We start from the raw sequence: 22,026 nt of genomic DNA, 5'->3' as shown, positions 1-22,026 counted from the left end.
CTTATTGATAGTTGTGTAATGTTCTAGACATGTATACCACACGTGATTGGATTTGGGCCGTGCCTTACATAGGACACTGGGGGCACTTTTTTGTGTAGGAGACCCCTCCCTCTTTCAGTAAATTCAGATCCATGCCGGAGGTATGGCAGAAGGGGATTCGCCATGTTAGCTGCACATGGCCAACGCTTCCTCCTTGCGCCAGTCCGCCCTAAAAGGTGCAAAACCTAAACACAAGTGACACGGAAGCTCGGATGTCGCCCCAAAATGCCCTCTCGGTACGATTTTTGTGTGAGCAAAACGGGCCCGCTGTTGGACTTTGAGTTGTGGATCAGGGAGGGCATGGCTCCACTCATGCTGGAGAAGATGGATGCCGCCATGTGGATAGTAGTACGTGTCATTTCCACATTGCGTGAGGGCCCGAGGAGTGGCATAGGGCCCACCCTGTTCAAGTTACTTAGAATTAAATGTATGCAGCATGCAATTTAACAATATAATACAACATCATTTATGAACAGCCCCACCCCCTTTTCCTTCCACTGTGTCATCAGCACAGCGCACTTCGCACAGCCGTGCGCACCAGCCCCCGCAATATCAGCGTCTGAAAGCTATGGGCGTGCGTGAGCGCACCGCCGCTTTACTATTCCTCAGCCGGCCAATGAGAATCGACGCTTTGCAGAGAAAGGCACACCAATGTGATTCTAGTAAAGATACTCTAGTTTCTCACGGAATCCCTTTACGCACATAGCTCGCCAGGTTTTTCCCAACACCAATCCACTCTTCCCCTCCTTTTTTTCTTCACTCCCCTTTGCTGTCCCCACCCCAGATTCCCGTGCAATTTCCCCCCAATCCCAAACACTTAATTGAGCAATTGGGATTCCTCACGTGTGGGCTGATTTGTAGTTTGAACACGTGGCTCATTCAAAAAAGCCGGAATAGCAGAGGATTTTTTTTCTCCCCCCCTTCTTCTTCTTCTTCTTCTTCTTATTCTAGGCTCTAGACTCAGAGGCGGGCGCCAGCCTTACCGTGTGTGACATTCTCTGTCTCTTTGCCAAGAGGTTTGGAGGAAGACACAAAGTAGTTTCTCCTCCTTTTCACCCTGCCCGCCATCGTTTGGAGACACGAGATTAATAATTGAGCGTTTATTTATTGCGCGATAGAGACAGAGGGGCGAGGGAGCGCAAACGCACTGTGAGTCTGCCAGTTTAAATCTATCTGTGGCTTGAACGACCGGGAAGCACGCCACAGCCACTCCGTAGTAGTAAAGGCGATTTAGGCTACTCCAAACACTGCACATCCGTGAGAGCAAATAACTATCTCTCCTTCAGCGTAAAGATTGTCCCTTTCGGCTTACAACATGAATAAGCTATACATTGGCAACGTGAGCGCGGAGGCGAGCGAGGAGGACTTCGAAACTATCTTTGAGCAGTGGAAGATTCCGCACAGTGGTCCATTTCTTGTCAAAACTGGCTATGCGTTTGTGGATTGCCCGGACGAGAAGGCTGCAATGAGGGCCATCGATGTTCTTTCAGGTGAGAAATTTTGGGCGAATAATAAAAGTATATATATGAAATGCGCACGAACTGTTGCATTTGCGTAAATATTGCCTTGTTTCGCGATTCCCTGTGAGAAATGCATGTAGTCCTGTAGGGTGGGGGTGTATCCAAGCGATTCTTTCTCTCACACAACCTTTACTTGGCCTTTTGACACTGTGCGCTCAGACAAATGGCTTCCTTGGGTTTGAGTGAAATCTTGCCCTTGTAATTTCACTGTGTGAAGCTTGATAAAATGGTCGAGTAAGCACAATAATGAAGAGGACGAGGACAGCAAGGCTTTCCTAATGCAGGTTATGTGCCGTTCAGGGCAGTGGGGCGCATAGGCAGCGGGGCTGTGAACGCCGTGAAGTGAACCTTGTTGTGGGCTCTATCACAAAGCCCACTTTGGCACGATTTGGAGCCAGAATGTTACTTGCCGCCGCTGCTTTATTATTATTATTTTACCAGTTCCATCCTAAACTTGCACTCTTGTCCAGGTCTCAAAAGTGTAGGCCTTTCTCCTGTCGCCACAACTCGCTACATTGTGAAGCCATTTTTTTCGCCCATGCTGACACACCAGGTGGTTTAATTGTGCTGGTCAAATGTAGGCCATCTAACTGAGCCACACCACAATTTGCTTTTGTACATTATCCCCCCGTTAGCTTGCTATTAAACTTGCTCCTGCTCGCACAGGACGTGTACCACATTTCCCCCAAAACTCGTACAATTATACGAATTGCACTCATGTCAGGCTCGTTTGTGTCCCCCGTGCTGCTAGTGGCTCGCATACTTTCAGCAATTTGTGTTGCTCATACCACACTATGCAGAAAATATCCGCTGCATGTTTAGATTTTAGTGCACTCCATAAATCGAGCAGTAAACACTAACCCTAAATACATTTCCAAAGGAGTGGAGGGAGGCCTGTGTGAAGGGTCATACGCTTGATGAAACTGAAGCAGCTGTATTTTTTTTTGTTTGTTTTTTTTTTTAGGTAAAGTTGAACTTCACGGGAAAGTTCTCGAAGTGGAGCACTCGGTCCCTAAACGTCAAAGGTAGGTCCACTTTTGTTATATAGAGCTTGATTCAGCTCGTGGGAGCACCATGTTTTTTTTTTTCTTCTTCGCCATTTTCCTCTAAGACGTCTTTTATTATTATTTTTAAAAGTGCTTATGGTGGGGGTGTGTGCGTTTGTGTTGTGTGAGCTACGTTAATTCAGCGTTGTCTTCATTTATGGTTAAACGAGTTCTCGTTTTTTAAATATTTTTTTTTTAATTTAATGCTCTGGGGTCAAATAAAAGGGGCGTATGGTGGTGGTGCACTCCCCTCCTCTCGCCATGACTGTAGGGTGCTCCTAAAGTCGTTGGGCATGTGGATTTCACCAGCATGTATTTCACCCATCCGCTCCTGTGCCACTTGTGTGCGCACAGCCCTTGATACTATTTGAGTTCGAACCTCGGGTCGAGCAGCAGCAAAGCCCCGAGTGTGCAGGCTGGATTTGAGGCGTACATGCCTTGTGAAATCGTCCATTTGAGAAGGATCTGCCCGTCATTCTCCCTGCCTGCCCTGCGCTTCCGCCCTCCTCAGCACATTGTGCTGCTGTTGCATGAGATGGACTCCCAAACGCGAGTGGAATGGGAGGCTTGGGGCCCAAGTCACGAAAACCCTCAGTTTCAGAGTTAGACCCCCGTAGCCACTCTGGTCGGTTGTTTCATTGAATCACTTTCGAAATTGTACCTTACATATTTTTCTGTGTGTGCTGTGGACGTAGAATACTGAGACGATTTGACATTGTGTGAGTGTTTTTAGTGTTTACGCAATTTGGTCATTGAATTAAATTAAATAGCTCTTGCTTCGTAATTGGTGTAATTATTTGGAAGAGGCATTACGCGTAATACGCAGGGTTTGCTTTCTTTTGAATAATCAGCCCCTTTTGCGCAAAGTAGGAAGCCACATGCCATGTCCATAGTCGTGGCGAGGCGTGCAGGATTTATACGTGGCACCAAAATAATTTTAAACGTGCTTGCATTTGAAAACGGAGCAGATTGGGGATTTTTAGAGACGTTTACGTGAATTGTATTTTCCACTTGGGCCATCGCGCAGGGGCTCCCTGGCAGCTGGGAGCTTGTTTGTGTGATTTTTGAATACGGTTGGATAAATAAACCAGGTGAGATTTTTTTGCAGCAAAATTTGGGGACCTACCGCCAAATGTTGCTCATTACGAAAAGAAAAAAAAAAATGGTGACGTTGCTGCGTTTTCAGTGCAGCCTGTCGTGTTGGCCATTGCAGCAACAGAGTCGAGTTTCAGACACACTTTAAAAAAAAAAAAAAAAAAGTAAAACGTGCCCTCCCTTTAAAACATGGAACACAGCAGTAGTCAATGGGAACAGTATTCTCAATATAGGCTACACACACTTGTAAGCTTGGGGCCCCCTATTTGCATTCCAGCCTACAAATATCAGATGGGGGGGGCTTGGCCAGTCACCATGGCTTAACCTTTAAACCCATCAGGAAAGGGAAGTGCCATAGCAGACAGGGATCAAGGTGGGGTGGCTATAGCTTGTGGTTCATAGGACAGCGTGGGGTGACAGAGTGTGGTGTTGCATTTTGGGCAAAAAAAAAAAAAAACAGCAAATGAGATTTATTTATTTTTTTTGAGGCATGCATCAAAAATCCTCAGAATGTGTCACAAACGTGACCTCGACCACCTGGATCACCACGTCTGTGATCAACAGTGACTCATGATAATATCCCAACAACTTAATGCAGCAAAATTAATTTAATCTGCTGACGCAACTTACTCCTTGCTAACAAACGTTTTGAGCAGTTTACTTTGCCTGGCTGTTTACAATGTTGTGCCTTAAAAAAAAAAATAAAATGAAATCCATTCCACCCTGATCTGCGTTTATGTATTTTTTTTTTTTTTAATGCATAAGAGGCTTTATTTTTTTCCCTAATATAAAATAAATTGATCCGTAATCATAATGTCACAGGTGTATCCGCTTTTCATACGGCTATATTATCCATAATTGACATAACAGTTTAAAATGGTAACTCTATATTAATTTTGAACCTGACTTTTTTTAAAAAAAATAAAAAAATATTGATTTGCTTAAACACAGCCAAGCCATATACATATCTTTAACTATTTTAATTCCTCTCATATTTAGTTAAAACCATAATTATAAGTCTGAGTTGCAGCAGTGTTGTTGTTGTTGTCTACACTTGAGACTGAAAACGTCAGAGTTGAAGCCATTTTTTTTTCTGTATGAGTTCAACAAAATGCTACAAAAAAAAATGCAGCTCGTCTGTGCTCACATGTAGCTACGAGTCACATGTACAGGAAGAAAGAAAATGGCATGGCTATAGGAGGGGTGGCCTCCACGTGCGTGTGTCTAACAGTCATTAGACATACGGTGTTCAAAGGTGGAGAACTCGGATATTTTTTTTTTGTTTGTTTTTCCTATGGCAAATAATTGTTCTCAGTGAGTAGTGTAAAGTTTCAGTTTGCTTTCACGCTACCTTTTTCCTTCTGTGCCTTGCATTGCATAAAACGTGTGTGTATAGCGTGTAGATTGTTCAAGGCTTGTTTATAAAAAAGGGGGTCCCGACTCCTATTACAAGAATTCTAGGTCATGGGGTCACTGTGGGGCCCCACCTGCAAAAAAAAAAAGGGATTTGGGACGGAGACTTGGGGTGCCAGAGAATTATGAATGTGGCCCCTTGTTTTGCTGCAGGCTACGATTTCTTAACTCTGCCTCCCTCTACGCTCAAATCAGAATAGCATTGTAATTTTACTTTCTGTTAAAAAAATTTAAAAAATCTATATATAAAAGTGTGTGTGTGTGAGCGAGCTCAGGCTAAAGACACAAACATATGGTCTTTGTAGAAGTTCTGGTAATATTCAGGTTTGGAATTCCTTCAGAGCGTTTCAGTATGTCCTAATGCAAGTGTGAATGTAACTTATTGGCTGCACGGTGTGCATCTAAGGCCTGTGAGGAGGCAGTGGAAACCAGACTGCGTGGAGTTCAGTCATTCAGAACCTCTGCATACTGAATAGTCAATGGCTGTGAATGGGTGTTGAGCACAGATCTCATGTGTCCCACGCTGTCCACAGAAGTGTAGGGAGCTTCAGTGTGTGTGGACGGTCCGGAAAGGGTTGATTTCAGGTGTGGTGCAGTGTCGTGCTGCTTGACTGGGTGGATTTTTTATTTATTTATTTATTTTTTTATGGGTGCATCTGCACGCTTACGTGTCCACGGCCAAAGCGTGTGCGTGGTCTCCGCCTTGCAGGCCCATATGTCTCTGCTGGGCGGCCAGAGAAGGGGGCGAATGTGTAGAATGTTGGTCCATTTTGAAAGTAAATAAGGAGCTCGGCCTCCTCCTGGCTGTCACATGACTAGCCAACACCAGTCACTCCTGGCCCTCCCCTCCTTCCCTCCCCCTCCCACTTTTAACCCTGCTCTACATGTTCCTGTCAGTGGACTTGTCCGTGTCCATGGCAACAGGGCCCCACCCCCACAGGGCAGAGAGGGCCCTTGTTACCCTTCCCTGAAACAGGACTAGTCCCCCCCCACCACCACCAATACCACACCCCACACCACACACACACATGCATACATAGAGACCCCCCCCCACCCACCACCACCCAAATCAAAGGCTTGGACTGGGGAATGTATACCACCCACAGCCCCCACCCCACCACATACCCTGGCTGACTTCTTATGTGTGTGGAGCTATAGGTTAATCCGACTGGAAGTGCTTTGTGCATTTGCACATTTCGCACGGCGTTCCCACCGCAATGCAGAGCGCGCAGAACGTGTGGAGGGAAGGTGCTAAAGAAGCCAGGAATGGCAGAGTGGGCTGGAAAGGGCTGAAATTCCCGTTGGGAGTTGCATGGGAATTTTCTTTACAATTTGCCCATTTAAAAAGAAGTAGTTTATCTCCTGTTTAACACACTGAGCTGCTGTTGGCTCATGGTCGTAACGGCTAAGCTGAGGAATTTAAACTATGGTGGCCCTTGTTGCACACGTGCAGTACGCTTTACTGCATGCTTGTGTGGAATGTTTAAATTTCTGTAGCCTGCCTTTTTTTTTGTTTTTTTTTTAAATTTTATTATTTCTTCAGTTTCACGTTGTAAAGGTTGAGCTCATAAAGGCTGCCTGTTGTTAGGCATTATCTTCCACACAGCAGATTAGAAAACAACCATTAACAGCGGAGCAGTTTGTGCAAGAAGGTGCATTTAGACGTCACCTAACGGCTTCAGTGCAGCTTGAGGAAGGGAAACGCGTGTGAAGATTTTTCACTTGCGACCAAACTGCAAACTTAAAAATTTGGCTGCACTTTCTCCAACCATGAGTAGTAGCGAGCGCACGGCTGATATGGAGCCGTTTCCGGGGTCAGGGTTTGATTCCACAGTGAGTGTGTGTGTGTGCGCGCGTGCGCGCTCATGCTTCAGCTCCAAGTCATATGTACATTTTGTTCCTTTAGGTTTGTGTGAGTCAACAGGCAGTGGACTTTGGAGTGGCCCGCACTTTTCTCACTTTTTTTTTTTTCTTTCTACAACAACCACGTGCAGGCAGACACCTGTGTTCCTCCGACTCATTGATCCGCAAGTTTCATTGTCTGTGTGACCGTCACTCCGGAGCCTGTATACTCATGGCGTTGTGCACAAAACATAACTGAGCTGGGACCATAATGCTAGAGGAATGAATTGGGGATTTCTCTCCTTGTTGGTTCTTGTGACGGAGCACAGCAGCACCATTGTAACTGCTGGTCTCCGCTCGCTTCTGCTCCACGCACGCTCCCTGTGAACAAGCACGCAATTTTTGACTCATCCTATTTGGGTTGACGCGGCTAGCCGAGATCCCCCTTTAGTTTCTGTTAAGCACCACCATCATTTGCGATACAACAGCTGGGTGCTCCTGGAAAAGTATTTTGGGTAAAAAGAGCAGGCCTCCAGCCTTGCAGTGGTTGAATCCTCGTTCAGTGCCATGGGGGCACATGCTTGGCTCCAAAGTGTGTGGAGAAGACATTCAGATACCGTGTCTTATCATTTTCAATGCTTATTTATTTTATTTTTTTATCTTTTCTTTGCTTCTTTTCTGTGCTCACGGTCTCAGTCTTGTGTGACCCTTCTGGTGATTTGGGAGAAAGGCGTGGTGTTTATATTTATCTTTTTTTTTTTATTTAAAGCTCATTTTGACTCTGAACACCCTCCGCTCGGTTTAGTCCACATGGTGGTGACTCCCTTTGGCCACCTTTTCCCACCCCCTCCCACATTTTACGCAGGGTGTCTCGGTACACCTGCTGAGTTGAGAATAGAATTACAAAAAATTACAGAAGTCTCATTTCTCGCTTTTCTCTCGGTGTGTCTCAGATGGCGGATTTTTTTTATTTATTTTTTTCTCCTCTGATTTGTATCTTTGTGGGCTTGGTATTGTCAGCTATTAATTGTCTTTCTCCACCTCTTCTCTCCAATCTCCCTTCCCATCTACCTCCATTTTTCTACCCCCCACCACCACCTTTTCTTCGTTGATCCATCCCCCACCCCTCTTCTTCTCTTGTTCTCTCTCCAGGAGCTGCAAGCTGCAGATCAGGAACATCCCGCCTCACATGCAGTGGGAGGTGAGTGCTAACAGGCTGCTAACCACTTCCAGGGTGGGGCACCATGGGGCAGGCCAATCGCCTCTCATTTAGTGGCCTCTGGAGTCACCTTGCTTCCCTTTGGGTTTCAATTGAGCATGCACTTGATGATTCGTTTGACTGAGGCTGCAGCTTAGGCCGGGGGAAGCTGTGACTGGTACGACACGAAGGGCCGCTAAGCTCATTCGACAATTGACAGTATAGTTTATCTGTGTAAATGGAAATGATTTCGCTAAACAAAGGCAGTGGGAGTTCACGAATGGCACCTCCAGATTATTTTGGCTGAGCTCGTTGAGGAACTTGTTGTCCGTAGAGTCGAATTCTTTGTGCGCACATAACTTGGCCAATAAAGCTGATTCTGATTGTAGTCGTGCATTTGTTGTGTCTTTGACCCGGGTCAGGTGCCGGTTTGAAAGCGGAAGTCTTGCAAAGAAATAATAAATATGGAAATTAATTAGAAAAATAAAGATTTGTGTGACAGATGAGCTTTTGGCCTGGCCATCCCTGGTGTTAAAGTTCTTATGTGAAGTAAAAGTTATTTCTTTTAAAAGGTGTATTTGGTTATGAAGTGGCTTGAGGTGTAGCTGTCTTTGTGTTTTATTTGTACCCTAAGTTTGAGTTACGCGAAGTGTCGATTTTAAGAGGGGCGACCAAATAAAAACGGCGCTTACTCCTGAAAAAGACTCGCTCATGTCAAATTTTTGGGTGCGTTGGTGACTCCAATTGAAATGCAAAGAAATCTAATCGCACAGTTGCGTTGGAGAGTGCACAAGAAGGCATTTTTATGGATGGGGTTTCTCACAAAATAACGTGGCATAATGAATAATGCAATCCATAAATGCCACCTCAGATTACTATACAATCGTGACACTGACAGAATGCAGCAGTCTGCATTACTCAAGTACTTGTTTCAGGTTTACGGCGCACTAAACCGCACAGGTGTTTTTATTACGTGTGTGACTAATCTGCTACTGCGTTCACATGAAGGCTTAAATCCAGGTGTCGCATTAAGAAAATTATTTTTTAAAAAAATAATAAAAAAGCACAGGTAACTTCAAACTGTAGGATAAATCTGGTACGATTTTTTTGGATTGAACCTGGAAGTGAACTTTGGTGTTTTAGGCACAAAATAGTTTTCTGTGACTAATGCTTTAAAAAAAAAAAAAAAAAAAAACACATTGGAGCTGATCACAGAACATTGTCCTCGGTTGAAGCTCATTTGATGTTCTTAAGGCAAATGTTGAATGATTTGAAGCAAGTTCAAGTAGGTGCTGAAAACTGGTGTTAAATATCGGATGACTTTCGCTCCTTTTGTGCTCCCTAAAACATTAAAATACTGTAATGCGAAAATGAATGATATCAATAGAAATGGTGAGCTGTGAGGTGGTCAGATTTCAAGGCCTTTGCCTGATTAGTGGAAAAACTAGTGAGCGTTGAGCAACAGACGCGTGTGTGTGTGTCACGCATTGCAGTGTCTTTCTTTCTGTGCGTGTGATAATTGTTGAATTTAAAACTCTATGGTATTTAGTGTCAGCTACACATTCTTCTTACTCAGCGTACGCAAATGTGTGCAAGACCTAAATTTGTCATACAAGTTTAAAAATGTTGAAATTCCACTAAAGTGTCTTTTTTTTTTCCTCCACCCCCCCTCCCCCTAAAAATCATTTATATAAAAATACCCGTTAACGTCCATGTGAAATCTCAGGAGGCATTAACACAGCTTTACGTGACTCCCCCCACTCCCCCCTCCTCCTCTGCAGAGGGTTTAGCTTTTGTGTGTGTGTGTGTGCGTGTGCTTCTAGTGTTCAATTAAATTTTCTGCTCCATAAAGACTATGGGAGCCTAATGAGAAAATTTTTATTGAACTGCACAATTGTTCAGCACTATTCTAAATTGTGAGATTGTGAGGCTAACACATGGATTCAGATTTCATCCTGGTTCCCTTTACTGTGATCAAATGGCTACGGACAGGCTCTGTGTTTTGTAATGGTGGGTTCGCTTTAGCCTACGCATGTTCCTTTAACGCAGCTCCAGATCCACCCATGTTCCTAGTATGTAGCGAGCCAGCTACTCGCTTTCTCGAAAGGTGACATGGAGGTTTTGGGGGTGGGTGGACGGAGGGAGGCTGGAGCATGGAAGACGGAGTAGAATGAGAGCTTTTGATGCAAAGGCCTTGTATGTATCTTATCAGGTAGATAAGACAACGGGTCATGGTGTGTTTAGCCCCAAGAGCGAGAGAATGGTGGTGAGAGTAGTGGCGTGTTCACAAGCTGTAGTGGGTGGGTGGGCCTGGACAGTCTCCCCTTCCCTTCCATGTGCTCCGATTCACAGAATGTGTAGCATGAACTCGCACCCCTCCCCCAGCTGCTGCTTCCTGCTGGAATGTACCCCACCCTTTCCTGAATGGCCTGGATTCCCATTGGCCGGGCTCGGCAGATGGACAGGCGGTGTAGCCAGCCAGCAGCTAGCAACTCTTGGCTTCAGGGAACTCGTATCAGTGCTGGAGCAACCAATGACGGGGAGTGGAAATGGCAGGGAGGCGGGAGGTTGCTTGGTTGGTGGGTGGGTAGAGTGGGGGGTGGCAGGGACAGTCTAGTTGGCTAGAAAGTGGGGTTGAGCTCTTGGGGGTGTGGCCTTGGGTTCAACTGAGCATGGTTGGAGGTCTTGGCTTAGTTTAGAACCCTCGCTCCCCCTCTCGCCCACATTTGATCATGTCTATGAATTGAAATCCTGTGGTTTCCAGATTTGGGCAAATGTCCAAGGTGGTATGGCTTTCATTTGAATGCATTTGCAATAAAGTTTTTTTTTTTCTTTTTTTTTCTCCTTCCTTTTGTGCACTTCGCCTTTTTATATGCAGTATTTCAACATGCTGTGATTTTTTTTAAAACATGTTTAATTTGCCTTGTTTTTTAAAGAAAAGAAACTGTCTTTATGGATTTATTTCTCTGAAGTGGTCACAATTATTTTAAAAGAATTACAGTCGACACATTAGCCTGCTCTCTGTAGTTGCATCTTGATTTTTTTTTAATTTTTTTTTTTTTATATAATGTTTTAAAGCTCATTCGCTAGCTGCCCTTAGGGAGGAGTCATAATTTGGGTTAGACAAGCTCTTTACAACAAGGCAGCAAATTTATCCACGTAACTCGACGTTGAACTCTGGTTTGGAATTAATGGAGTGTGTCCTGGCAGCGAGCTGGGCCGTTTCCCACGGATGAGCTTCTGCTCGCTAACCAGTTCAGGTCAAAGCCTTTAAAGTCACCAAATAATAACGGCTCTTCTTTCTCTTCTTTCTCTCTTTTTTTTATTTATTTTTTTTCTTCCAGGTGTTGGATAGTATGCTTGCTCAGTATGGCACAGTAGAGAGCTGTGAACAAGGTAAATAGACTGTTCATGAAGCTTTACGTTGCAAAATTGATTAGAGTGTAATTCAAAGAACTTGCTGCAGGATGCTCATAATTTCTGTGCTGTGATTTTATTGCTCTACAAGTGTTTGTACACAGAATTTTACCAAATTGTTCATTTGTAATTGCTGCCTTGAAAGGATGATGCAGGGCGGTAAATTGTGTCACCGTTACTAAACGTTGTGTGTTCCACCCCACAGTGAACACTGACACAGAAACCGCAGTAGTCAATGTCCGATACGCAGCCAAGGACCAGGCCAGGCTGTAAGTACACCACACACAACGCGCACACACACACGCAGTGTATTCATATCATTAAAGTCCATCTCGTCTGTCTTGACACCCTTGATGTGGGTCTGCTTTTCTACCACTGGACGCTGCGTCAACTTCCTCTATCTAGTGTTCTTACAGTGCACCTGATTTTCTTTCTTAAAAAAACAAAAAACAAAAAAAAAATCTAATTTGACATGCAGTGATGCCTGGGAGGAGGAGGGGGGTGGTGTTGAGGAGGTAGGGAGGGAGGAGGAGGGGGGTAAATTAGCCATCTGGTGCCCCCTGGTGTACATGTATTACACTGCAGTGTTGCTCCCTGCACAAGTGGTTGTAAAAGTTTCCAGGCTCAGTTGCCGTTGCATTGATTTAAAACCCTGAGGCAGATGTGTGTCAAGTGTGAAGGCTAACATGAGATTATGGGGAGGTCACTGTAGCTCATGAGAGATGATGCTTGCCCACTAACCCAGGGTTGGTTGGATGCAGCCCGTCGTTCTCATGTGAAAGGATTTAAACCTTTTTGTTTTAATATCCCCACTCATTCGATGCTACCATTAATAAGAAAGGGGGAGAAAAGAGTCAAACCTGATGATTGTCTCAGTAGGAATTTGCTCGACACTCCAGCCGGTCAGATCTTTTTTTTTTTCTTTTTCTTTTTTTTTTTAGCTCCACGACTCATGTCTAAGTGTCTTCTTGTGCTGCTGAATCATACCCACTCAGTGGCAATAAACACCCTTTTCAGAGTCTGAAATCTCGTTGTTCTCCCCAGGGCAATAGAGAAGTTGAACGGATCTATGATGGAGAACTATGCCTTGAAAGTGTCCTATATCCCAGATGAGACGGCAGCAGCCGAGGGTCCTTCGGCGGGGGGCAGGAGAAGTTTTAACGCCCGCGGACCCCCTCGTTCTGGCTCCCCAGGTTTGGGTGCTCGGCCCAAAGTGCAATCGGACATCCCGCTGCGCATGCTGGTACCCACGCAGTTTGTAGGGGCGATCATCGGGAAGGAGGGCGCAACTATCCGCACCATCACCAAAGACACCCACTCAAAGTACGTACACGGAGGTCAGGAATTATACTGAACGTTGCCAGCGAACTGCATCGCTTCTGTTCCCAAGCCGTCGGTACGTGTTGAAGTAGGCTGATGGGGAATCTTTTCTCTGCTCCAGGATCGACATCCATAGAAAAGAGAACGCAGGCGCGTCGGAGAAACCCATCACAGTTTTCGCCAGCCCTGATTGTTGTTCGAACGCCTGCAGAACCATCATGGAGATCATGCAGAAGGAAGCCATTGACACAAAGTTGTGAGTTCGACTTGGGTTTTCATTTTCATGCTACCTCTATAGACTTCTATGCTATAGACTCTCTTTGAAGGTTGTTTTTGTGAAGAGCTTATCACTTCATACCTTCCCAAAAGTGCTCCTAATATCCATTCAGATTTTGTTCCAAGTAAATCCATGTTGGCATCAACACACGTGTGTCACAGAAAGGACGGCATCAGCGCTCTAACCTTAGTTTCTGCTCTTTTCTAACATTTGTTTTGGGGGAAAAAGACGAGATGACAGATGGGCCCACATTCAAACATAGCTTTGGCCTAAACATCTGGGGCGATGCAATCAAAATTAGGATACGTTGACACTTTCTATGTGGAATAAGAAAAGGACCTGCCAGCGTGCCGATCAGTCTCCTCCCTCTTCTATAATGTTTGGCAGCATATCTTTATTTAGTGTGATCTGAACCGGTCACAGCATCCCATCAGATGCACACTGAATGTTTAGCATTTGCAAAGGACTCAACATCCTGTCTGTTTTGTGCAGTACGGAGGAGATCCCACTGAAGATCCTTGCACACAACAACTTCGTAGGAAGATTAATAGGGAAAGAAGGACGCAACCTGAAGAAAATTGAACAGGAAACGGGGACCAAGATCACAATCTCACCGTAAGACTCTCTGGCACTCTGAATTTGTGGATGTTGCTGCTTATTGACACACATTTGCAGGCTGTGTAGTCATTCCATTAAGGTGCCAGTTGGCGCCCTCACCCGCCTCCCGCTTCTCTCCAGTCTCCAGGACTTGACCCTGTACAACCCAGAGCGGACCATCACGGTGAAGGGCTCCATTGAGGCGTGCTCCAGAGCAGAGGAGGAGGTCATGAAGAAGATCAGGGAGTCGTATGAGAGCGACATGGCTGCGATGAACGTAAGCGGCTTGGTCAAAAAGTGACTGTTGTTTAAATGTGGTTACGGCAACGAACCCAACAACAAGGCTGCAAGCTGTATCTTCAAAATAGTCCTCTGACCAACGTGAACCCTTTGCCGCTGCCATTTCCGTTGTGATGTCGCTTTCTTTATGTGTTATGGTGGTACTTGACAGCGCTTGTGTATGACCTGCCACACCTCCACCAACCAGGGAAGTGGAAGAACTCACACTAGCTATAGAATCCAGACTCTAGGGGGCAAACGTGCTTGGGCCCGGCACAATTACCTAGCATGAGTGCGCCCTTCATCAAATGGAAACTTTATATTATACTATATACATACTGTGATCAGGTTTACATGAAAACAAAGTAGAGGATCAAAAAGGTTTTTAGGAAGGAAATCAGATAATGCTGTTCACACACAGCAGTGATGTGCAAACACTGCTGCCATAGCAGCACTTTCATATCCTGAAACGGGTGTGTGTGTGTATTAAATATATTTATACACATATTAACAAGGCATACATTTTTTTTTTTTTATTTTTAAACAGATTTGTTTTAATTCTTTGATGTAATCTTAAGGATTTCATGGGTTTAGATATTGGGTAATGAAGATTTCAAATGTTCAGATTTCTTCATGTCAGTTCCTGCAGTTGAGTGAGGAGGAACTGAGGTTGGAGAGGATGTGAAAGTGTCGACATATCAAGAAGCTGGAGGGATAGCCTCACAATTTGATGCATTTTCTCAGCCCAGTCTGGGTCTTGCAAGCTTTCCTGCCTAAATCAAGCTCTGAGTTTGAGATCGAAAGTGTTGTAGTTCACTCTTTTTTTTTTTTCTTCTTCTTCTCTCTTTCCCACCTACCGAACCTGTGACTCTTAATAATACAATGAGGTTGTGGTGTTGATAAGGCAGCATACAACTTGAAACGTGACTTATGTTGTATTAATAGAAATGTTCCTGTTTCTCTGCAGCTCCAGTCCAACTTAATTCCTGGCTTGAATCTGAATGCTCTGGGTTTGTTTCCCAGTGGAGCACCAGGCATGGGTTCTTCCATGTCCAGCGTCCCACCTCCTGGAGCCCACGGCGGATGCTCGTCATTTGGTGTAAGTGACAGTGTGTTTGTGTGTGCGTTTCATTGCCCCGTACACTTCATGACGCGAACACTAGATTGACTTTGGATTATTAATTTTAACCTGGTATGCTGCATTCCTGGGTCAGGCAAGTGAAAACTACAACTGATTTAAAGAGAAGCGATGCAGTCTTTAGCGACTCAGTTTCATGTGTCTCTTTTCCTTTAGTGCAGTCCTTATGGGGGTGAGGGGCCGTTTTGGGCTTCTATGCTGTCGGCAAGCAGCCAGCCCCTTGGCGTAAGTCACCCGTCCCAAAGTGCTTTGCACGGCTTGTGGCTGCTCGCTGTGGGATTATGGGAACGGGTAGTCCAGAAGGGCATCTTGGTTGACAGTCGTTAGCTCCACCAGATGTGGTGACGTCATTTCTGCCAAGTATGAAGCGTTTGTTTAAGAAGGTGAACGTTTGAATGGCGAGTAAAACCTCCTTGGCACCAAAAACCCTTCTCCAGATTTGTATAATTCCAAAGCAAGTTGTTGTGGAGTCCTCAGCTGACATATTGACTGGAAAGCTGGGCTCAGTCCAAAATCAACAAGCGGTACTTGTTGTTCCATCATGACTATGCATCCTCCTCCCTTTCAACCAGAGTCGCTAGAAACAAGTGATGTAGCAGTTTGTGTCTGTAAATCATTTAAAAGACACTCTGGCTGTACATGAGTTCGAAGCTGGATCCCACTGCCTACTTGACGGTTTTTCCGAAAGAATTTATTGGTTTATTACTAAACTAATGCATGTGGTAAACTCAGACTTTGGTTTTGATTAACTAGAAACTGGGAACCTATTTGCTAATTTATTTTTTATTTTTTTTAAATATTGGTTCTAACACTGATCTGAGGAATGTGAGAAACATGCCAGATACCAGCAATGGTTTTGGGAACACGCTGTGCTCTAAAGACGTTCCCACTTCATGTTACTGCAGGACTATTTCTGACCAACTGGCTCTTCCATGTGGAAGCTATAAGCTCCATTGTCACTTTAAGACCTAACGCGGCTTTTGCTCGATCCCCCTGTTTGCATTTGTGCATATGGTTGGTGCAGTTGAATGATCGCTCTGCCATTACTGTCTGTGATCCTCTCCTGTTCACAGTAGTACTAAGGTGTTTATACCCAGCAGGGACACCCAGAGTCGGAGACGGTTCACCTGTTTATCCCTGCGCTTGCGGTGGGAGCCATCATTGGAAAACAGGGTCAGCACATAAAACAGCTGTCTCACTTCGCTGGAGCCTCAATCAAGGTGAGCGACGGAGAGTCAGTGAAATTCAGAATCCCAGTGATAATCTGTGCATGATGACTTCTTGTTGTCACTTGATTGATAGGTAAGTGTGTAATTTCTTTTTTTTTTTTCTTATGTTGTCCGTCTTCCTTCAGATTGCTCCTGCAGAAGGAATGGATGCCAAGCAGAGGATGGTCATCATTGTTGGACCACCAGAGGCTCAGTTTAAGGTGTGCCAACTTCACATTTCCAGAAATGAATATTTGGGAGGTCTGTTTTTTTCCATTCAGAATGGTTCCATGTCTTGAACGCGCTTGAACTTGTCTCGCTGCAGGCTCAGTGTCGTATCTTTGGCAAGCTGAAAGAAGAGAATTTCTTTGGACCCAAGGAGGAGGTGAAGCTGGAGGCTCACATCAAGGTTCCCTCTTTTGCTGCTGGTAGAGTCATCGGGAAAGGCGGGAAAACGGTAAATGACGACAGCGATCTATAAGTCCCCGTGCTAGCTGAACAAATTCACGCTATATATAGATGTATGCAGTGCTATGCGCACGTTTTAGGCAGGCGTGGAAAGAATTCTTTCAAAAACAGAAGTGTTGGTTTTTAGCAGTAAGAAAAATCACATCAATATTTGGTCTTACTACTCTTTGCCTTCGAACCAGCATCAGTCCTTACAGGTGCACTTGCACAAAGTCAGAGATTTTGTGGGATTTGTAGACGCAGTGGTCGGCCAAGGGAACTACTGTCCGGAGAAGTCTGGCCAGAAGTGGTAGCAAAAATGGCAGCAGGTGCTCTGGACGGATGAGGCGGATTTTGAAATATTTGGCTGTAGCAGAAGGCAGTTTGTTCACTGAAGGGCTGGAGAGCGGTACAGTAACGAGTGTCTGCACGAAACAGTGAAGCAAGTTCCAGGCTGCATTTCTGCAAACAGAGTTGGGATTTGGTCAGGATTAATGGTCCTCACTGCTTAGAAATATGGGCAGATACTTATCCATCATCAATACCGTCAGGAAGGCGTATGATTGGCCACAAATTCATTCTGAGGGCAAAGACCATAAACATTCAGCCAAGGTCATTAAGAACCATCTCCAGCATATGAAGAACAAGAAGTCTTGAAAGTGATGGCATGGCCCCCACAGAGCCCTGATCTCAACATTATGGAGTGTGTCTGGGATTATATGCAGAGACAGAAGGATTTGAGGAAGCCTAAATCCACAGAACGTCTGTGGTTAGCTCTCCAAGATGTTTGGAACAATCTACCCGTTCCTTCAAAAACTGTGCACAAATACATAGAATTGACGCTGTGTTGAAGACAAAGTATTGATTTGATATTCACTGCATTCTGTTAATTGATGATAATAAACTATCACCACTTCAATGTTTGAAAGCATTCTTGGTTTACAGCATTTTTTCCACGACCTGCCTAAAACTTTTGCATGTACTATATAAATTTGATATTTCTCCAAATGAAAAGCTGTGCTCTTGTCCAGTCCTTTAAACCTGAGTTTATGTTTCATCTTTTTTTAAAAAAATTTATTTTGGGTGCAGGTTAATGAGCTGCAGAACTTGACCTGTGCTGAAGTAGTGGTGCCCAGGGACCAGACGCCTGATGAGAACGACCAGGTTATAGTCAAGATCATCGGACACTTCTTTGCATGCCAGGTGAGTTCTCAAAAAAAAAAAAAAAAAACATATGTACAGTATCTCAATCTAGTGTTGTCACTCGGTCTCCTTTTTAGTTGAATAAAAGGCGAATGGTAGCACGTCATTTCTACGTAAATTCTGTCATGAGTCACCTAACTGCAAATCGGCGCCTATTTAAAAGGTTTAATATTACAATATAAGGATCCTTGGTTGCTATTAGTCGGTAAATCTTTCTAAACTTCACCAAAATCACTTTCTATATTCACCCTCCTGTACTTGAGAAGGGAAGGTAAAAACCTCCGGGCTGCAGCGCTGTGTAAACATGTTCCTACCACTATGGAGTACTGCCACCAGCCTGCAACTGGAAAAGATTGTGTTGCTAAAAAGCCCAAAGTGACTGTGAGACTTTCAGAAACCATCCATTTCTGCAGTTGAAGTGCAAGTAGCAACCTGATGCCTCCTCTAAGTAGTCACATGAAATAAACTGTTTGTCTGGTCTGCAGCCGCACAAGACGTGAATCGGTCCAGAACCAAATAAAGTTACACTTATTGAGTCGTTTTTAAACGAGCTAACCCTATGAAAAGCCAGCTATTCAAATGTAGCGTTTAATTTGCGGTCGTTTTGCGGTAATTTTGGCTGTCGGCTGCTATCACCTTGCATGGCGAGATGAGCCTGATCGAGTGCTTCATTTACCGTGATTATTCTGCTCCGCGGTCTCATGTTTTAATATTGCCTTTTGTCTTCTAGCTGGCCCAGAGGAAAATTCAGGAGATCCTGGCTCAGGTGAGGAGACAGCAGCAGCCTAAGCCCACATCCGGAGCCCAACCTCCACTGCACCGCAGAAAGTAAAGATCCAGCGGACCTGGAGGAATGGTGACTGAATCTGCCAGAAGACTTCACGGAAGGACAGATGCAGTAGAGTCCAGGGGGAGAAGAAGAAGACGACGACGACGACGACGACAGTGGGTCCTAATGCTCATCTCAGGGGTGAAAAGGTTATCGGAAAACCAACCAACCACCTGCCCCCTCCTCGTCTTACTTGATTGACCGTCAGGTGTGGCTAATAAGGGACCTCACGCCTCTAAAGCTCTGCCCGCGGCGCCTCTCTGCATCTCTACGAGAGTGTACTTCTGAGGGCTCCCACCAACGTCACCTGCCCTCATACGTACACACGTACCCCTAGACCGCTCTCCTCCTCCTCCCCCCACGGGTGTGTTTAAGAATTTTTTTTATTTTTTTTTTTTGGTTATATTTCTACACTAGAAACACAAAGACAGAATAAGGATCCCCCTCCTATCACCTCCTTGGTGTGGTACTTCAAACATGACAAGATGTTTTTGGTTGACTTCAGGTTTAGTTGACACCTGTTTTTTTCCTTTTTTTTTTTTTTTTAAGTGTTTAATTGGTTGATGAAGCTTTCTCATGAGTTTTCTGTGGAAAGGAAAATGCATTGCTATCAAGGTCCCGGTCGGACCAACAGAGAGGTTTATTTGGGGGGAGGGTTGGCTCAGATTGGGTGGGCCATGTTTAGGGGAAAGATTCTTGTTTTAGGACAGGACTCCTGAAAGGGTGGATTATTATTGGGCGTCCTGCTCTTGTAATGATAGTGGCATTTTATAAATTCGGATGCATTTTATAGATAGACCTATATACATAGATGAATATATATATACATATATATATTTAGAGGTGAGGGCAGCGCCACGACTGACGCTTAGGGAAACGGTGCCGAACTGCTGCTGCCCAGGAAAACCAATTTAATATGCATTTTACTTAACTACCTCAGGATCTAGTACCTCAGAAGAGAAAAGAAAATGATTATATATATATGAAAAAATGTTCCTTTCTTTTTTTTATTTTGCTTTTGTGGTATTTTGTATACTTTATAAAGCTGATAGTCTTTGAACATTTTTATTTTTTTAAGAAAATTTAAAATTTGGTCAGCTGTCAGCTGACCTTGCCTTCAACTCTGGTGCTTTAGGTGGCATTGTACATGTGTATGTGTGACTTGAGATGACCCTGTACATAAAGTCTATTTGTACATAGCGGCCCCGGAGCAAGAGTTGGCGCCCCCTCAGCTGGCGGCTGACAGGAGTATAGAGAGAAAATCGCCTCAGTTTTTTCCCCTGAGGGTCCACCATCTTCTGGAAGAAAAAAAAAAAGAAAAAAAAAACAGTACAAAACAACTAAGACATGCAAATAATGCCAACCGTACATAATTGCAGCAATGCCATTTAGTTTTGAGATTGACATCATTATTGGTAATGGTACTTTAATTTGTCAAAGATTTCCTTTTTTTTTTTGCCTTCCTATGAGGGCTGTGGTCAGGGTGCTGCGGGGTCGTCCCTGTAGCTGTCCTAGAGTCAGCGGAGCCTCTGGGTTCATCCTTTCTGATCCCAGACGATCTGCCACCTTCTTGACAATAGTGTCTTAGCAAGGTTCAGGCCCAGCTAGGTTTATTTTCATAGAGCAAACATTGTCAGTTCGGAGTGGCCCTTGTAGCCAGGCCATCATTTCGATGTCGACGTCATTCACTGCATGGTGAGGGTAGGGGGAGTCACACTGATAGATGCATATATAAATATACTTTTTTTTTTCGTGCTTTAGGAAAACGATTTAAACAAAGGACATTCTCTGTAACCCACGCAAATCTAACTTGACTTCTAATTTTGTCCTTCGTACAGGGAAAGCGAGTCAGAAAAAGTGTCTCAAAAATACTGAATGAACCCTGACTTGGGTGAGGAAAAAAGAAGAAAGGAATCCAAAACTTAAATATACAATTTCTTTCATTTGTTTCCATGCCGAATGTAAATATGTTGATTGTGGTAAAAGTGCTCGAGTGTATCCATGCTTCCACAGTAGAACGCCGTCTACCTCAGCTGAGGGGTGGGGGTTGTTGTGGCACTAGGCACCCCACCCTGCCCCCACTGAGCGCCAGCGCGCACTAATACCTCAGCCCCCCCTCCCCCAGCCCCCCCCACCCCACCCTTCCTCCCTCCTACCCCGAACACTTCTTTCCACACGGGCGCGCCCTCCTAACACCTCGCTCAAGTGGGGCACAAGTGATACTTAAAATTATCCCCGACATCTCCCCTGCTTCCCTCCCGCCAACCCCTCCCCTCCCCGCACCCTTCCCACCCCTTCCTCCAGTTTGTTTTGATCTACCTCTTTAGACATGTATTTGAAGTAGAGGCATTCTTCTATTTGTTAGAATTTACCCCCCCTCACCCCCACTTTACGCAACCCCCATGCCCCCCTCCCCCGATAAGAATGTAAACTTTAACTAAAATCAGACTGTTTAGAATTGAGTTATCAAAAGTGATCAAAAAAAATAAAATTTTTCTTTGCCAGTGTTGATATAAATTATATACTCCTTTTGACTTAATTGAAATCCTCAGTGTTTTTCTTTTTTTTTTTTTCTTTCTGCTTTCTATTTTTGGTGGTGTGGCTTACATGTATTTGAACTTTTGCTTGGGATTTTTGTGAAAAAGGTCAAATCACGTGCTTGAGTTTGCATTCAGTAGTTAAAACAAGATAATACAGTTTTAATAAAGGGCCTGCCTTTTTTGTTTCTGATTTGTAAGACTTCAAAATAGTCCTGTCTTTTTTTTTTTTCTCTTTCTTTTTTGTCTTTGACAGATGCTACACTTGCTGATTTGGTAGCCTTTTCTTCTGTTAGCATTTCTTGGCTGTGTAACGTGGAACATCTTCTTGGTATGGCACAGATACGAGGGACTGGGTCTCTGAATTTTTTTTTTTTTTTTTTTTTTTTTTTTTCTTTTTGGAAAAGTGATCGAACTTCAGCATGATATTCCCTCTTCACCCCTCTCTGCAACCATGCTTGTGCCCCTTCACCTCCCTCTCACACACAGCTCCACTTGTCAAATGCCTCTGAATAATAAAAAAAAAAAAAATATATGAAGTTGTGATTTGTGCCCTTTTTAAAAAAATCTGTAACGGTACGATTTTTCAGAAATGAAGTCTGCTTGGTCTGCAGCAGTAAA

The 22,026-nt window shown here is 44.4% G+C and overlaps 1 protein-coding gene across 2 annotated transcripts; it reads left to right on the top strand.

Moving 5' to 3' along the window:
* The first annotated feature begins 829 nt into the window (after window positions 1–829).
* igf2bp3 (insulin-like growth factor 2 mRNA binding protein 3) lies at window positions 830–21,816 on the top strand. 2 transcript variants are annotated; one of them, XM_047605347.1, is made up of 15 exons: window positions 830–1,529; window positions 2,524–2,584; window positions 8,108–8,156; window positions 11,498–11,549; window positions 11,776–11,839; window positions 12,615–12,893; window positions 13,012–13,146; window positions 13,660–13,782; window positions 13,906–14,041; window positions 15,011–15,142; window positions 16,279–16,401; window positions 16,536–16,610; window positions 16,715–16,846; window positions 17,926–18,039; window positions 18,770–21,816. In XM_047605347.1, exons 1-15 carry the CDS (start codon window positions 1,355–1,357, stop codon window positions 18,869–18,871), a joined length of 1,752 nt encoding a protein of 583 aa, XP_047461303.1. In that variant the 5' UTR covers window positions 830–1,354; the 3' UTR covers window positions 18,872–21,816. The 2 variants fall into 2 exon arrangements, with proteins under 2 accessions (XP_047461303.1, XP_047461305.1); XM_047605349.1 differs by having other exon boundaries at window positions 831–1,529; window positions 16,282–16,401.
* Window positions 21,817–22,026: the final 210 nt, after the last annotated feature.

This window comes from Mugil cephalus, chromosome 14 (genome assembly GCF_022458985.1).
Source record: "Mugil cephalus isolate CIBA_MC_2020 chromosome 14, CIBA_Mcephalus_1.1, whole genome shotgun sequence".
NCBI lineage: Eukaryota > Metazoa > Chordata > Actinopteri > Mugiliformes > Mugilidae > Mugil > Mugil cephalus.
Note: the sequence above shows the minus strand (reverse complement) of the source record. Positions and strands in the feature narration are given on the sequence as shown.

What these genes read in the sequence shown, in the direction of transcription:
- igf2bp3 (XM_047605347.1), top strand. Translation starts at nt 1,355, where the DNA reads ATGAATAAGCTATACATTGGCAACGTGAGCGCGGAGGCGAGCGAGGAG. An exon ending in CGCCTCACATGCAGTGGGAG is followed by an intron (nt 8,157 to 11,497) that starts GTGAGTGCTAAC and finishes TTTTTCTTCCAG; the next exon opens with GTGTTGGATAGTATGCTTGC. An exon ending in GACACTTCTTTGCATGCCAG is followed by an intron (nt 18,040 to 18,769) that starts GTGAGTTCTCAA and finishes TTTGTCTTCTAG; the next exon opens with CTGGCCCAGAGGAAAATTCA.